This window comes from Loxodonta africana, chromosome 15 (genome assembly GCF_030014295.1).
Source record: "Loxodonta africana isolate mLoxAfr1 chromosome 15, mLoxAfr1.hap2, whole genome shotgun sequence".
Classification (NCBI taxonomy): domain Eukaryota; kingdom Metazoa; phylum Chordata; class Mammalia; order Proboscidea; family Elephantidae; genus Loxodonta; species Loxodonta africana.
Window position 1 is genome coordinate 76,816,113 of NC_087356.1, and position 17,168 is coordinate 76,833,280.

Sequence of the window (17,168 nt, forward strand, 5' to 3'; positions counted from 1 at the left end):
CCTTCGCAGTGTACTTGCTCCTTAAAAAAAAGAAACCAAACCCGGTGCCGTCGAGTCGATTTCAACTCATAGCGACCCTATAGGACAGAGTAGAGCTGCCCCCCTCAGAGTTTCTAAGGAGCGCCTGGTGGATTTGAACTGCCGACCCTGTAGTTAGCAGTTGTAGCACTTAACCACTATGCCACCAGGGTTTCCACTTGCTTCTTAGACTGGAGTTAATTTTCTGCCCTCTCTCTTACAAAATATTCAGGTTTACCATTCAGATAGGCATCCTTACGATGAAGATGGTAAAAGGACCAGAGAGAGAAGTTAAGGAAGTTTTTCCCCTATGAAGGGCCTTTTTGAACAGAACTGTTTGAAACCAACATGGATTCAAACCTGTTTTGGGTCCAAATCAGACGCTCAGGACAAAGCCTCAGTCCTCTTTGATCCTTCCTTTTAATTAGTTCATTTGTTCTTTCACTTGCGAAGTACTTATTGAGTTCTCTGCTCGATCCTTCCCCACCCTCCACATCCATTTGATGGTCATATAGTATCCATTCAACTTCTCCAAATATCTCCTGGTCCACCCACTCCTCTCTGTGTTATTGCCACAGCCCTAAGCCAGGCCCTTATTAAACTGCCCCAGGCTGATCTCAATAATCTTCTAAATGATCTTTCTGCTTCCAGTCTCCTCCTGCTCTAATATTATAAGACATGAATGTTGATCTTGAATACTCTGTGAGATCTCTTCCCACTTTAAATCTACGGTCACGACAGTCTGAGGAGAGCAGCCAGTAGGAGGTGGAAGAGCAGCTTAGGACTCTGGTGTCCCCATTTCTTTAACCACTAGATGGCACCATCGCCCTTCCAGGCATCTTCAGTGGGCTCTCTAGCCCTCTCTAAGCCAGAGCTCTCAGTGAGCCAAGGGGACCTTACCACAGAGAAGCTGCGTTACCATCTCTGCAGTCGTTCCCTTCTATTCTGCGTATCCACCTGCATAGAGCCATCTCATACAGCCGTGCAGATCATTAACTGCAGAGAAGCACCCAGGTGAGGGGAAGAGAGACAGCTAAGACACAGCTCATGCTGCTGTCACCAAGCTGTGCATCTGAGCACGAGACTGCATCTGGCCAGAGGAAGAGGACCGTTTTCCTAATTGGCAAAAAGGTGCTGTGTGGAACCCGCTTAGCTCTGCAAATGGCCCCACTCCCAGACCTCGGTCGGCTTGACCCTCAAGTGTGCCCACAGCAGGAGACATTCTAGAATGGTGAGCCTTAAGAGAGGTCCAGAGGGCATTGGTGGTTCAGGGCTAGAATTCTCACCTTCCATGCTAGAGACCCAGGTTTGATTCTGGGCCAGTGCACCTCATGCGCAGCCAGCACCCCTATGTCAGTGGAGGCGTGTGTGTTGCTATGATGCTGAACGAGTTTCAGTGGAGCTTCCAGACTAAGAAAGACTAGGAAGAAGGGCCTAGCAATCTACTTCTGAAAAATCAGCCAGCAAAAACCCTATGGATCAGAACAGTCTGATTTGCCACTGATCATAGGGATGGCGTAGGACTGGGCAGTGTTTTGTTCTGCTGTACATGGGGTCGCCATGAGTTGGGGCCATCTCGATGGTAGTGAACAACAGCTACAAGAGAGGTCCAGAGGTAAGAGACATAACCTGTGGCCTTGTGGTCTCAAGACGTCAGGCCTATGATAGTCTGGTCTCCTCCTCAGGGCTGGAGAGCACCTAGGCAGAGCGGATGGTCAACTTGGCGTACCTGGAAAGTTAGCTGACCTCTAGTTCTCAGACGAGTGATGCTAGGGTCGGATCAGGGATGGAACCAAGTGGCTGCAATGCAAAGCAGGCTAGCCTGGGCATCCAAATCTCTGGGTTCTAATTGTGGCCCCACCATTGATGTTGGGTAAATCGTCTCTCTGACTGGGGCCTGAATTTCCCCACGTGTGAACAGGGATAGTCCCCTGACATTCCCTCTGCCCGGAGGGGTAAGTGCCCTGCCAAGGGGGTGGGAGAAAGACCCATGAGCAGAGACCTTCCTAGAGGAAACAGGAAGAAAGAGTTTGTTTACCTGGGACGTAAGGCCTGGCCCCGTCTGAGGGAGGAGGAGACTGCTTTGTTGCTGTGGAAAGGGGAGAAGATTTGGCTGCAGACCTGGGTGGGAGGGGAGGGACAAAGGCACAAACAGATAAAATCCAGGCCATCTGAAAGACGTGCTGTACAGCTTCGGAACCGTGATAACTGCCCCCACCCCCTGCTACCTAATCAGGTCCCTCAACCCACCTCGAGTCTTGTGGAGAGGCCTACACGGGCACTGCCAGGCATTGCCACACACAGGTGGAGGCGAATCAGACATAAGGATAAATAGAGATGTAAACAGTAGTCCCCAAACCAGTCCTTCTGCTTGCCCGCCCACCTACTGCCTGCCCACCTGGAAAGGTGCAAAGGAGGGTCAAGACAAGCTACTCTGGGATCTGATAACCAGGGCTGAAGAAATCCAAGAGGGGAGGAGACGCCAAAGCGGGTGACTGCTGAGAATTCAAGCTGGAGCAGAGGATTTCAGTTTTTCCTGCAGGACAAGTAGCTGGGATGGCTGCAAAGGCCCAGCTGAATCTGCAAGGATGTCAGACCCAAGAGCTGGGGCCGTACAGCTTCAAATGGCAGTGGGCCATTGGCCAGAGACTCATTGCAAAACCAGGATGTTTTATACATTGGAGCATGGGAGGGAGGGCTGAAAAAGAAGGGAAGCTCAGGGTCCCAAGGGTCTCTGGAAGCTCCACCTGGTGGCATGGACTCTACCTGCTTGTTGCTACCTAATCAGGTCCCTCAACCCACCTTGAGTCTTCTGGAGAAGCCTACATGGGCACTGCCAGGCATTGCCACATACAGGTGGAGCAATGGGACCTAATTCCCCTTCCGTATTTAGGAAAACTGTCCGAGAAGGCCATGGCAGGTGGCCACCCTCTTGGGAGGGGCACAACAAGGACCTCTCACTCTCACTGCAGGAATGGGGCCACCGAACCATCAAAGCAGATAACAGGCATGGGTCACCCCAACTACTCTGCACAGTGGAGAACCTTGGGCTATCTGCTGTCCCTAAGCTGTTTTGGGTCTCTGATTTAGAAAACCTGTTGATACTGACCTTTATGCTCCTCATTCTAAAAAAGGCAGGCCTTAATTTTTCCTTATTAAAATAAATAAGCAAGAAAGAGGGTCAGGAAGTCTGAATTACTAGTGGTAATTCTACCATTTATATTGCATTTTGAAATGCACAAAGTCCTTTCACCTGCATTATTTCAAATACCCTCAATAACCTTGGGAGGTAGAGTTTTACAATTCTCTCATTTTTATGGAAGAGGAAATGGAAGCTCAGAGTGGTTAGGTACATCTCCCAAGGTTACACAGCCACTAAGCGATTTTCTTACCAACCAGGTTTTTAGACTCCAAATCTTGAACTTTTTTTTTCCCTTGCATCATATGCTGACCTTCCAAGAAAATATAAAATTAACCTTTATCTTCCCTTTCCTACCCCAGAAATATGATGTGTATTGATTAGCCAAAATAAACACTTGAAAGGAAATTTCAAACATGTTGTCATCCGTCATCATCACCATCACATTCAGAATGCCTTGGAAGCTAAAGATAAGGACTCTGAGCGGGTAGGTGCTAAGGAAAGACGAGAGAGTTGCATTTTGTTTGAATTCTGGATTTCCAAGGCCTCTACTTGGGACTTGTACAGCAGACGTGAGAGATTTTCTTTCCCCATCACTTCTGGCCCTAAAAAGGCCCTAGTAGGTGGCTAAAAAAAAAAAAAAAAAACCCAAACCCGTTGCCATCGAGTTGATTCCGACTCATAGCGACCCTATAGGACAGAGGAGAACTGCCCCACAGAGTTTCCAAAGAGCACCTGGCGGATTCAAACTGCTGACCTCTTGATTAGCAGCCATAGCACTTAACCACTATGCCACCAGGGTTTCCCCCATAGGACAGAGTAGAACTATTGTTATGAATATCCTTATCTGTTCTCTGGTAGTGAATTTCCCTGCCAAAGAAAACCTGAAAATCCTCTCACAGCCTGTGGGCGGCACTGCTGCTCTACCCAGAGTCAAAGAGACGCTTCCGGAGGTGAGTCTGAGTTCTTGTCCAGGAGAGCTTTCCAAGGAATTAGGACTTATCTGGACTACATTTCCCAAGGAGCTTCTCCTTCCTTGTCCCCCACTCCTCCTTTCCACCTTCAGTCTCAACTCTCCGTGAAATTGAAGCAGGAGGCTAGGAGAGGAGGTAAAGAAGGAGACTAAGCCTGGAGGGGCCATTCCAGGGTCTCTTAGGCCCCAAGGTGGCCAAGCTGGTCTGAAAACCAGAGGGTGAGTGACCCACTGTGCTCCGCACTTGGGCCCCTTCACCCAGCAAGCAGCAGCTGGTCCTTCATTGGACTGGCTCCGTATGGAACTCCCCAGGGCTCTTACCTTGCTGACCAGGCTGGGTCTGAGAAAGCAGGAACTGGGATACAGACTGTAAGTGGCTGGGAACCAGCACCAGCTGTTGTAGTGGATGGAGGGAAGTCATGTCCTGCACGTGTGGAGATAAAGACATCATCGAATGATCTAGCTCGGGGTGCCGGCCTCATCTGCAGATTGCTGACCTGACACATGTATTAGGTCATCTCCAGGCTCAGCGTTTGAGGGCAGTGACCTTGACTTACGCTCCCCCTGTGCACACCAGTGTCCAGCACATTGTAGCTGCTCCATTAATCTTCGTGTTGTTACAGCCCCTTCACTTGGCTAGCAGAGCCTTGCAACATGTTGCAACTTAACCCTTGTCTTGTTTTTTTTGTGTGTGTGTCAGCCCTGTCCCCCAACTAAACTGAAAATGCCTTGGGGGCAGAGATTGGATATTACAGATCTCTCAAAAGCTTACCCTAGAAATGACATGCAATTCCAATTGCCCCTCCCCCCATTTATTTTATTTTATTTATTTTTTTTAACCTCAAGCCACTTGAGGCTGCAAGTCAATTCCTGGGGCTGAATCTTTCCTGGAGTGGCACTGGTGTGGGAAATGGGGGAAAGAGCAAGGTATCGGTTCTTAATAAAACCAATTTGGTTAAATAGGAAGCCCATTTCCCCTGGGTTTCTCCCACCAGTCCAGGAAATGGGAATACCAGTCCCAATGCTTGGGGGACCTGGGAGTCCTCTGTGCTCTAGACCCCAGGACTGCGCCCCCACTGGGCTGAGCTCAGCTTTGTGCATACAGAGAAGACTAAGTCAGCCCTTGCTGCATGAAGTGAAGGAAGGGTTGTACATTCCAGTCTTAAATATTTAAGGATAAGGGGTAGCTCTTTCTTCCCCAGGTGATCCACACCAAGAACGGGGCTCACCCCATGAACACACTACTGTTTCAGGATGCCTTTCTCCCCCATACCAGCACTCCACTCTAGTGTGGCTTTGATGTAAAACCTGGGGGGAGGGAAAGTGGCCCACTGGGGACAGAAATGTTCACAACCCTAGCAGGAGCTGTCACCATAGGCTTCCCCTGAATGTGGCAGGCAGACACCAAGGACACAGCTGCTAGGCCCACTGTTTTGGCAACACTGGCTCCGTTTTCCCTCAGAGAGGCAGGGACTGGCCTCTTCACATTCCTAGCCAAGCTTTACCTTTAAGAGGAGTTTGCTTTGTTCCTCTACCCCTACCCCAGGCCTCCTAATCTCTTTCTAACCTTCCCTGCAGGGGCTTCTTTGGACAAATACTGATTAGCTGAGTTCCAGGCCTTGAGGCCAAAAACTTTGCAGAGGGCTTGAAAAGAACTCACTGGCCCAAAGAGAATATCAGGGTTCCCTGAAACGGGCTGGCACTTACCCCAGACATCTGGTTTCCAGACATCATGGTAGGTCCTTGCGACAGGTGGCATGGCCGATGGGAGAGGGGCTGCTGCAGGGAGTCACTGAGATCCTCGGTTTTAATCTGCAGGCGGAGGCAGGAGGACAGTGTCAGTCCTGGGCCTCCCAAGCAGAGAGAAATGGAAATTTAGAGAAGATCAAGGCAGGAGGTGAGCGAGGAGCCCGGCAAGTAAAGAGCTCAGTGCCTCCCAACCTGTGGCTGCACCTCCGGCTGAGTTCCCTGCCTGTGTGTGCCCTGCAGACCGGGGCGGCGGGCAGGGACATGTGTGAGCGGCCACTCCAGGCACCCATCTGCAGGATGGGGAACCCACTTAGAACCATGGTTCCCAAACACCATTCTGGGGGCTGGGCAGGTTCACCACGCAGCACAGGCTCTTCCTCAGTGAAGTGGGGAAAACGCGGTATTGGAGTGACCTTAAAAACAAAGCTTAATGTATTCTTTTCAATTCTGAAATTGTTCTTTTTTTTTTTTTTCCTTTGGTGGGGAGGGAGAGATGTTAGAATACATTTGAGATGATAGTGATCCTAAATGGTGTTTTTAAAACTCCCTGCCTAGCAAAGTAAAAACTTGGCAACTCTTTATTGCTCTCCCCCAGTTTTGTTTTTTATTTTCCTGGTCCTTGAAATCCCAAAGTCTGGGAACCACCGGTCTGGAAGACTATCTTTCCTCCGTTCCCCACTTGTTTACCACTGCTCTGTGTCCTCTGAGTGCAAAGCTGCCTCGGCAGCTCACCTGTGTGGCTTTGGTGACAGTCCTTGCCTGTCTCCCGACAGGTGGGGACATGCCTTCCTTACAGCCACCATTACAGTTGCAGCCTGAGGGGCCAATGGCAGTTTGCAAACTCTCTACAAGCTCTCCCACCCTTCAGTGACGGCACAAACCACCCACCTGTGTTTCCCAGGTGTCCAAGGACAGGGCAGGAAGTACTGCTTGTGCCCAGCCTGCCCCCACCCAGAAAATGACTACCCTCTTGCAGCTTCTCAGGAAATCCATGGGGGAGGTGAAGCCAAGTGACTCTGAATTCCTATAATACGCCAAGGAACCCAGGATCTAGACCACACCTTAGGAAAGATATTGGTGAGACCCTCTGGTGGAGACAACTGGTGGTTCCCCTACCCAAATGGAAACTCTTGGCCATAGAGATTCTGGCTTAAACCACTTTCTTGGTCCACAGGGGGAACGTTGTCGCTGACATCCTGGAATCTCTCCTGCCCCAGATTAGTTTAACCCATTAGTTAACCTGTTTAGGTTCACACTAACAGCTTCAGGCTCAGACTAATAACTATAATGTTTAATTTCTGTGGAAAAACTGTCTTTGGGTCACTGAAGAAAGAATTCCTCTTGGTTAGACGGGAAGATCCCATTGAGTGACATTAGAGAGTGAGACGGAAGCTCATGTCCTAAATGTGGTCCCTTGCACATAGTAGGAACCCACTGCATGTTAATTGAACAAGACATAAACAGAACCTAACTCGCCATCGTCTTAAATGAGGTACAGGGAGGAAAACATTGAGCAGGGAGCTAGGCTGACCTTGTCTCTGGTGCTAACTCTGCCCTGACTTATTATGTAAGCTTGAACAATCACTAAGCTTCTATAGGACTCAGTTTTCCCATCTGTTGTGTGATTCTCCCCCTTTTAGCTCTAAAATGGAATTACTATTGTTATGCTATAGTGCATCTGGGAGACTTGGCTTGTCCAGGTTGCTGCAGTTTTCTTAGCTAAAGCAGCCTGAAAGAGCACCAAGAAGCCCTGGCTGCCCAGGCATTGGCAAGAAGATGCCTCTTCCAGGGACAGTCTTTATAAATCAGTCCTCTCTTCTGTCACCCAAGAAGCCTCTCCTGGAGCTTTGGAAGCAAAGAAGGAAGAGGGGGAAAGGAGAGAGATGGGAAACAGCCCTGTGGGCAGACAGTCAGACTTTCTGAAAACTCAAAAGCTATGGCTGCTGAGGGGGACAGTCCATGACAGCCCCACTCCCTACCCACCCCCCCATATCCCTTTAGCTCTTCCCACTCCCACTTGGTGCCTCTATCTAAGAAGACTTGGTGTCCTAGTTCTGCTCCTAGAAATGAGAGCTTCCACATCCTAGATTCCAGGAAGAAATTTGGTAGCAGATTTCAAAAAACTAGAAGTAGATGATAAATGACTTATTTAAAAATCACCACCACCACCACCACCCCCACAGCAACTTTAAGGGCCCCTCTCAGAGGAGATTTTGACTTAGCTAAAGGCTTTTTAGTCAACCTCCCTTCCCTACCTCTCCCCTCTAGCCCCCGGGGATCCCCCATCTCAGAGGGGGTAGGTGAGGCAGATGGAGGAAGGGGGGCAGAGGGAGAACATGGAAAATGGGCGCTGCAGTCATACTGGTGGAGCCCCCGCGGGCAGGTGGCTTGGCCGGCCTCCATCCAGCTCAGAGGCGAGTGGCAGGGCCCCTCATAGACTCATTATGCGCAATAAAGAGATAAGGAGGAACAGCTATGACAGAGCTCAAAAACATGTGCTTTGCCTCCAACCTGGGTGCTATCTGTTAGAATCAGTGCCAGGTCCTCCTGCAACACTTACTCTCAGAAACCAGTGCCATCATAAAAGAAAACTCACTCTTTCATCTGCTTCTTGGATCAGTTGCCCTCCAAACTCTTTGGGGAGCACTCTGGATCTCCCAGTTTTGAAAACGAAGAGCCTGATAGTAGAAAAGTCCTGTGGGTATGAGTCTGGGGGTTTCTGATAAGCCCGTGTCTGATGCTGCTGTATTATGGCTTCACAGATCTTTAACTCTTCCATTTTTTCACAATTAATCATTCATCGGGTCTAATTACCCTAATAAGACAATCCTAAGCAAACCAAATTGAAAGACAAAAAGGAGACTTCTTTTTCAATGACAAGTTCTAAAACCTCAGCTGAGTGGGCTGCTGGGTCTCAGAAAGGGCAGAGTCAGAATAATGGGGAAAGGAGATACAGCCACAACTTCCACTGCCTACAGTGACATTTCTTGGACACTCTCCAGGGGCTAAGAAACTCAGAAATTAAAAAATAAAGTTCGTTCCAATTAAAAAAAAAAAAAATCCCCTCTCACAGACATTGGGTGGAAAAGGTTGGAGTCTTTCCAGCCAACTGGGTGTTGGCTGTGGACTTGGGAAACGAGATAGAGAAACTTCTGTTGGATCCCATTGACTTCTAATGTGAGAACCGGAGGCAAATTGGATGAAAACCTGACTTCTCCTGGACTTGTGAAAACTCAACCAAACCTGAATTGTTCCTGGAATCAGAAAGATGTCCCCGGGGTCTCTTTGGCAGCTCTTCTTACGCAGGTGGACTATTTCTCCAGGCTCTACCCGAGACGGGATAATCCCAGGGACGGTGGCCACCACAAAGTGCTGGGCTTTGTCACAGCCATGATCATTCTGTCCACTTAGTGGACAAGCATTGTTGGTTCAGGGTCTTCTCCACCTACTGAGCTGTGTAAAGGTGTTACATTGAGTCTTGGGCAGTGACCAGGGCGGTAAAAAAGTATGTGTGATTATCTTCTCTAATCCCGGTGAACTCCCTGACACCAACTACTTTAGAAAGCAGTAACCTTATTCTGGAAGGAGAGAGCCCCTTCTGAGGAGGTGGAAGCCCTTTAGACATTCCTTCCCTGGCTTTACCTCCCAGCCAGGAGGTGTAGAGGCAAGCATTCACCTTACCATCTCTCAGAGGCCCAAGGCACTTCCGAGACAGTAAAGAGTTATATAGCAAGACGTTGACAAGACTCAGACAAGGGAATGGTCTCCTGACCCTTCCCTGGTGCTCTTCCTACAAAACAGTAATACAAAATGCCCCAGGGGTAGGGGAGAAAATAGACCATAGCTGATGGAAAAGGTGAGGTTCTGACCCAGATGTACACTTGGACCTCCTACTAATCAGCCGCTTTGAGGTGATGGGACGGGGCATGGTGAAGCTGGGGTCCTCACTCTTAGCCCCTTCCCCAGTGGCATTTTCACATGGCCCTTTTGGGGGAAAAACAGCCCAACACTAATGAATATATCACTGGCAATGGAAATGATCAAAGCTGTTGTCCCAGTTGCATAACTCGTTTGTGGAAAGTGTTTCATAAACATTTCACAAGAAGGAGGATTTCAAAGCATGGACATCTCCCAACCTGCCTTCAATTACAGGCAAGGTTTTTTCTTTCTTTCTTTCTTTTTTTTTTTCTTTCTCCCCCTCTACACTTTTCCCTAGCAGTGAATAAGGGTTTCTGTTTTGTAAATGATCTATACAATGTTGGCCAACATGTTGCTCATGAAAACATCTGACAAATACATTTCAGGTAGTGGAATGGGGCAGGCAAGTAACTCATTTCAAGTAAACGAGGGTGAAAATACCCCAAGAGATGGTGGCTGTTTCTGCTTGGAGGATGCTCCTCTCTGTGGCTCTTGACTGCTCCCCACAAGCCCAGGGCCACAAGCCTCCTGGGTGACCCTGGGAAGAGCCTAGGGAGACGGCTTCATTCAGGCCCCAGTCTCCATTCAGACCTATGCTAAACCAGCCTAGCTGCACCTTTGCCAGTGCAAACTGGGATCTTCTCCCTGACAGCATCAGGCTTCCAGACAAAGGAGGAAAGAAAAAGACACGGGACCCTTTAATAAACATATAACTCCATGGTGGGCTAGAGCCACTTGAAGTTGCTTTGTCCTTAAAAAAAAGCTTTCTGAAGAGGCATCCTTGTTTTTCCCGCTTGCACCTACCCTGGAAATGCAACATGCTTATCCGTCCTGTTGTTAATACTTTGTCTCCTGTTCTTAGGACGAAGCTTTGCGAGTGCCGACACATGTGTGAAAAACCCCATCATTTTAAGCCCATAAACTTTTTCTTCTCCCTCTGGGGTGTAAGTCCTTGAATTCGCTAGGTTAAAAAACCCTAGAAAGGAGGCTGTGCCCTCAGTGAGGACCCATCCTCACACAGTTTTACGGTGCCCAGGTATAAAAGGGCAGACTTGAACAATTTTAACCAGTGCACCTCTTTGCAGCCCCTCCTGGCATCCCCTCCAGCGGGAGCTACATAGGTAGGCGTTCTAACCAGAGCTGTCTGGGTCTCCTGGTAGCCTACCTAGTAGACAAGAGGACTTTGGCTGGGGAAGAGTGCCACACATTGCTCACATAGGGGGCTGCTCTGCCCACCAAACAAGTAAAATGGTGGGAGGTAGGGGAAGAAATGTTGAGCATGGTTTTTTAATCAAACTCTGAGAACCGTCTCTGGGCCCAGTGGCTATTTTGGGGAATGCCACTCACCATCCCACTTGGTCCTCTGTATATACGTATGCCGCCCAACACGGAAGGGCTCTGCTATCCTTCTCAGCAGACATCCCAGAAACAAGCATAAGGCTCAGCACCAATCAATACACCTGACTCAAGGTCCTGCCCCTGCCTCTACCTAGGTGCACGGTCTTATACTATTACTTTGCTCACTCTCTAGGCCTAGATTATTCCTCTGAACAAGAAGGGAAATAGACTAGATGAATCTACTTAAGAAACCTGTAATCTATAAAAGAGAGAGTGGGAGTAGACTCCTTAAAGTTTGTTGTATTACTAGACCCATTTTACAGATGAAAAGACTTAGGCTTGGAGATATTAATAAACTTGCTTAAAGTCACACTGCTGGTAAATAATACAGCTGAGGTTTCTATCTGAGTCTGTCTTAACTCCATACCTCCTCTATATGACCCTCTACATCTGGTATAAGAAACCTTGGTGGCACAACGGTTAATCGCTCAGCTGCTAACTGAAAAGTTGGTGGTTGGAATCCACCCAGCAGCTCTGTAAGAGAAAGGCCTGGCAATCTGCTCCCATAAAGATTACAGCTAAGAAAACCCTATGGGGCAGCTCTACTATCACACAGGGTCGTTATGAGTCTGAATCAACTTGACAGCAGCCAACAGCAACGACAATAACTGGTATGGAGGGTATACTCTAACTTATTATGTATAACGGGATCATAAAATCATCAAGGTAGCTTGGTGCCAAGTGCACAGCAGATACTCAACAAGCGTTGACATTCCTCCTTCCCTATCAGAGCTGGTAGGAAATGTAGATATCACCTGATGCAAACCTTACATTTTACAGATATAACTCCTGAAGCCCAGAGAGGGGAAGTAACTTTCTCAGTGAAACACAGCTAAAGTTGCAGCCAAGCCAGGCTTGGAGACCAATCCAGGGCCAATTAGGATAATCTCCTAACTCCCCATCCAGTGTTGCCTCATCTAACTCAGTAGTAGCCCTGATCTCATCACCCCGATGGGATTTAGCCTAAGTCAAAAAGAAGTCCCCACTCAGAGAGTTCTCAATTACTGCACAAGCTGAGCTCTAAGTACAGGTGAAGCACACATCTATTAGATGCGATAACATAATGCATCTGGTGCCAGCCCCAGCTTCCTGTCCTTCCTCGCCTCTCACGTATACCGATTAACTCCAGGAGCTTGGTATTTGTTTTTTCCCTCCCTCATTACGGGAAGAGAGATGAAGACGAGAAAAGAAGACGCAGACGTGCTGTGAAATCCCATCCTGGTGTGTGTTTACTTTACTTTGGGGTTCAAAATGAAACCAGTAAAAGGAAGTGTAGCTACCCTGCCTGCCTGACTTACACACACACACACAGAGCACCGAATCTGTAAAGCACTAGACTAGTTCTGTGAGAATCAGCTGAAGAAAACACTTTAGAGATTGACAAGCACTTTTAAATGTATTATCACGTATTCTTCACGACAATTCAATGAGGGGAATAATCTTATCAAACAGTTTTCCCAGACCTAGGAGCCAAGGCTCGGAGAACTTAAGCAGCATGCTCAAAGTTACACCGCGAGGAAGAGCAGAGCCTGATTGTATAATTAGGTCTTTGGCCCACAGACTCTACCCTCTTCTGCCTGTCCCTCGCTGTGTGAGGCAACTTCCCTGGGTCTCCCACCCAGAACTGCTGTACTCCCTGGAGTTACTGAGAAGTGCCTGTCAAGTTTTGCCTTCTCTGGGCATTATGTTGTTTTTAACTAGGATGCATGCTTGGTGTAAACATTTCCACAAGCGCAGTGTAGGACTTTTCACATGTATATGTAGTCTAAGCAGTTATTGAAAGTAGCGTTTTCAACAAGTTTGAATTGGACTCTTTTTGGCATTTCTAGGTGCCTGTCTCTGAGGTAGTTGCTTGTCTCTGAATGACTAAGCATTGACTGTAGGTGAAAGTAGTCTTCCAGCAAAGCTGGGGTCTTTGTCTCTTGTCTTCTTGTGCCACCCAAAAGTAGGGTACCTCTCTTGGTCCTCTGACACCGGGGTTGCTCCCACCACTGTGGAGTAGATGGTCTTCCACGGAGCAGGCCTTATGTGCAGAGGTTTCCTGCCTCATAAAGGTCCCTTTCCAAGTTCAGTTTAGCAAACATTTACTAAGCACTTATTACGTACCAAGAGTCACTTAAACCAAACCAAATCTGTTGCTGTCGAGTTGATTCCAACTCATAGTGACCCTACAGGACAGAGTAGAACTGCCCCACAGGGTTTCCAAGGCTGTAAATTTTTACAGAAGCCATCCGCCACGTCTTTCTCCTGCAGAACTGCGGTAGTTTTGAACTGCTAACCTTTTGATTAGCAGCCGAGTGCCTAACCACTGTGCCACCAGTGCCCCTTTGGAGGATAGCCAGAGAAAGGCAAGTCAAGTAAGGAAAGCCCCACTGAAGAAAAGTCCTTCTGAGCAGCCTCGAAAGACAGAGTGGAGCTCCCAAGGAAGTGGAAGGAGCTGCCCATACCATGGGCAGAGGCGAGGGCAGCAGGCAGGGGCCGCATGGTGGAAGCCTGAAGCCTGTATGCCATGCAAAGGGGTTTAGACTGGACTTTGAGGGCAGTGTGTAACTAGTAAAGGGGAGTGACATACAAGCTTTTAGTCGTAGTTCAGTCATCTTAAAAGGCGTGGGAAATCCAGATTTGAAGAGTATAACTGTAAGCAGCGTAACTGGTTTAAAAGTTATCCACTGCAATCGTCTTGGTAAGAACTTACAAGGGCGCGCCTAAGGCCAAAACAGGGAGAATGGGGCAGAGAAGACAGAATGGAGAGCTTGTAGGATATAAAACTCATTTCCACCCCTGAAGGTGTATCTTTTGTAATAAAGGACTATTATATTTTAGGACTTCCTTATAGAATGCTTGAAGGGCTGAAAGAACTAGCACTAAAAACTCTGAAAGACCATAAGCCAAACTCCTAATTATAGAGGAAGTGGAAGGAATTTGGGGTTCTAGAAGGTATTCACTTTCTAAGTCATATATTTCTGCACTGTTTAATTTTTTTAAAAGCTAATTATTAATTTGAAGTTAGGAAAAAACTAAGATAAAAACAATAAAACTAAAAAAAACCAAACCCGATGCTGTTGAGTCAATTCTGACTCATAGTGACCCTACAGGACAGAGTAGAACTGCCCCATAGAGTTTCCAAGGAGCACCTGGTGGATTCGGACTGCTAACTTTTTGGTTAGCAGCCATAGCACTTAACCATTACGCCACCAGAGTTTCCTATAAAAGAATAAACAGTCAAAATTTATAGTTTACAGGTATTTCATTGTTTCATTACAGATGTTTTCATTATCTACTGCTGCTATAACAGAATCACCACAAGTGTATGGCTTTAACAAAAAGAAATTTATTATCTTACACTTTAGGAGGCTAGATGTCCGAATTCAAGGCGATGGCTCTAGGTAAAGGCTTTCTTTCTCTATTGGCTCTGGAGAAAGGTCCTTGCCTCCTCTGCTTCTGCTTCCTGGAGATCTCCCTTTGTCTTGGCGTCTATCTTAACCTGTCTCTGCACACTCGACTGTTTGTTTAATCTCAGAAGAGATGGACTCAAGACACACCCTACACTAATCCTGTCTTGTTAACATGACAAAGACAACCCATTCCCAAGCGGGATTATAACCAAAGGCATAGAGGTTAGGATTTATAACACATATTTTGGGGGGACACAATTCAATCCATAGCAATAGCCATTATAGTTTTGGAGTTTCCCCTTTTGCCTGGGGAAAGGAAAGGGTGAATTAGAGGCATATTATATAAATAAAATAAATAAACATATGTGCGTGTGTATATATACGTATATCTCCCGGTGCCATCAAGTTAATTAGTCGATTCCAACTTATAGTGACCCTATAGCACAGAGTAGAACTGCCCCATGGGTTTTTCAAGGAGCGTCTGGTGGATTTGAACTGCCAACCTTTTGGTTAGCAGCCGTGGCACTTAACCACTACGCTACCAGGGTTTCCATATACATACATCCATATATCTAGATACTCACACACACAGTAAAACCTGCAAAAGCTGGAATCTGTATAAGGCAGATACCTGTCAGAGAAGGAAAACTCAAATATTTTCCACTAAAATGAGGGAGAGAACAGCGGTAAGATTGCATCCTGTCGAAGGTGGAAAACTTGCAAGACCCAGAAAAACAAGGGACTCCCAATTGGTTGCTGTCAACTCTGATTTACGGGAACCCTAGTGGCACAGTGGTTAAGAGCTACGGCTGCTAACCAAAAGGTTGTCAGTTTGAATCCACCTGCCTCTCCTTGGAAACCCTATGGGGAAGTTCTACTCTGCCCTACAGGGTTGCGATGAGTCGGAGTCGACTCGATGGCAATGGGTACAGGTATGTGTCTCAGAGCAGAACTGTGCTCCAGAGGGCTTTCGATGGCTGCGATCTTTCGGAAGTAGATTGCCAGGTCTTTCTTCTGAAGTGACTCTGGATGGACTCAAATCTCCAACCTTTTGGTTAGCAGCCGAGCATGTTAACCATTTGTACCACCCAGGGACTGACAGACTCTGTGTGTGTGTGTTTTTTTTTTTTTTTAAAGCTTTACCTGGAAATACACCTCCTGCTCTCACCACATCTTGAGTCACTGTCTCCCAGAAGACAACATCTGGGATGTGGTCTGAAGACCTCACCTATACATTTCCACGATGCTTTACAATTTACAGAACACTTTCAAATAGAGGCATACCTCAAGAGATATTGCAGTCAGGTCCAGACCACCGCAATAAAGCAAGCATAGCAATAAAGTGAGTCACATGAATTTTTTGTTTGCCAGTGCATATAAAAGTTATATTTACACTACACTGTAGTCTATTAACATCGGAAGCCCTAGTGGCATAGTGGTTAAGAGCTACAGCTGCTAACCAAAAAGGTCAGCAGTTCAAATCCACCAGGCTCTCTTTGGAAACTCTATGGGGTAGTTCTACTCTGTCCTACAGGGTCACTATGAGTTGCAATCGACTCAACGGCAACGAGTTTGGTGTTTTGGTTTGGCAGTCTGTTAAGTGTGCAATAGCATTATGTCTAAAAAATGTACATACCTTAATTAAAAAATAATTTCTTGCTAAAAAATGCTATCATCTGAGCCTTCAGCAAGTCAAAATCTTTTTGCTGGTGGAGGATCTCACGTCAATGTTGATGGCTGCTGACTGATCAGGGTGCTGGTTGCTGAAGGTTGGAGTGGCTGTGGCAATTTCTTAAAGTACGACAACAATGAAGTTTGCAGCATCGATTGGCTCTGCCTTTCACAAAAGATTTCTCTGTAGCATGCGATGCTGTTTGATAGCATTTTTCCCCACAGTAGAACTGCTTTCAAAATCGGAGTTAATCCCCTCAAACCCTATTGCTGCTCTATCAACTAAGCTTATGTAATATTCTAAATCCCTTGTTGTCATTTCACCTTCTTTGCTCATCCATAAGAAGCAACTCTTCATCTGTTGAAATTTTAACATGAAATTGCAGCAGCTCAGTTACATCTTCAGTTTCCACTTCTAACTCTAGTTCTCTTGCTCTTTCCACCACATCTGTGTTATCTCCTCCACTGAAGTCTTGAACCCCTTAAAGGCATCCAAGAAGGTTAGAATCAACTTCTTCCAAGCTCCTGTTAATGTTGATATTTGGACCTCCTCCCATGAATCACAAATGTTCTTAATGGCATCTGGAATGGTGAATCCTTCCCAGAAGGTTTTCAATTTACTTTTCCCGGATCCATCAGTGGAATCACTATCTAAGGCCGCTATAGCCTTACCAAATGTGTTTCTTAAATAATAAGACTCGAAAGTTGAAATTACCCCTTGACCCATGGGCTGCAGAGTGGATGCTGTTAGCAGGCACGAAAACAACATTAGTCTCCTTGTACATCTCCATCACAGCTCTTGGGTGACCAGGTGCATTGTCAATGAGCAGTAATATTTTGAAAGGAATCTTTTTTTCTGAGCAGTAGGTCTCAACAGTGGGCTTAAAATATTCAGAAACCATGTTGT

General features: G+C 47.0%; 1 protein-coding gene across 1 annotated transcript in view; it reads right to left on the reverse strand.

Annotated features, from left to right (window-relative positions):
• POU2F3 (POU class 2 homeobox 3) overlaps nucleotides 1-13,679 on the reverse strand; it is a 30,179-nt gene extending 16,500 nt beyond the window's left edge. Inside the window, exons 1-4 of the mRNA XM_064268331.1 lie at nucleotides 13,643-13,679; nucleotides 5,838-5,980; nucleotides 4,452-4,554; nucleotides 2,057-2,139 (exon numbers count right to left, since the gene is read on the reverse strand). Coding sequence (XP_064124401.1) covers nucleotides 2,057-2,139; nucleotides 4,452-4,554; nucleotides 5,838-5,980; nucleotides 13,643-13,679 — 366 coding nt within the window. The remainder of the gene's footprint in view (nucleotides 1-2,056; nucleotides 2,140-4,451; nucleotides 4,555-5,837; nucleotides 5,981-13,642) is intronic.
• Between the last annotated feature and the right edge of the window lie 3,489 nt (nucleotides 13,680-17,168).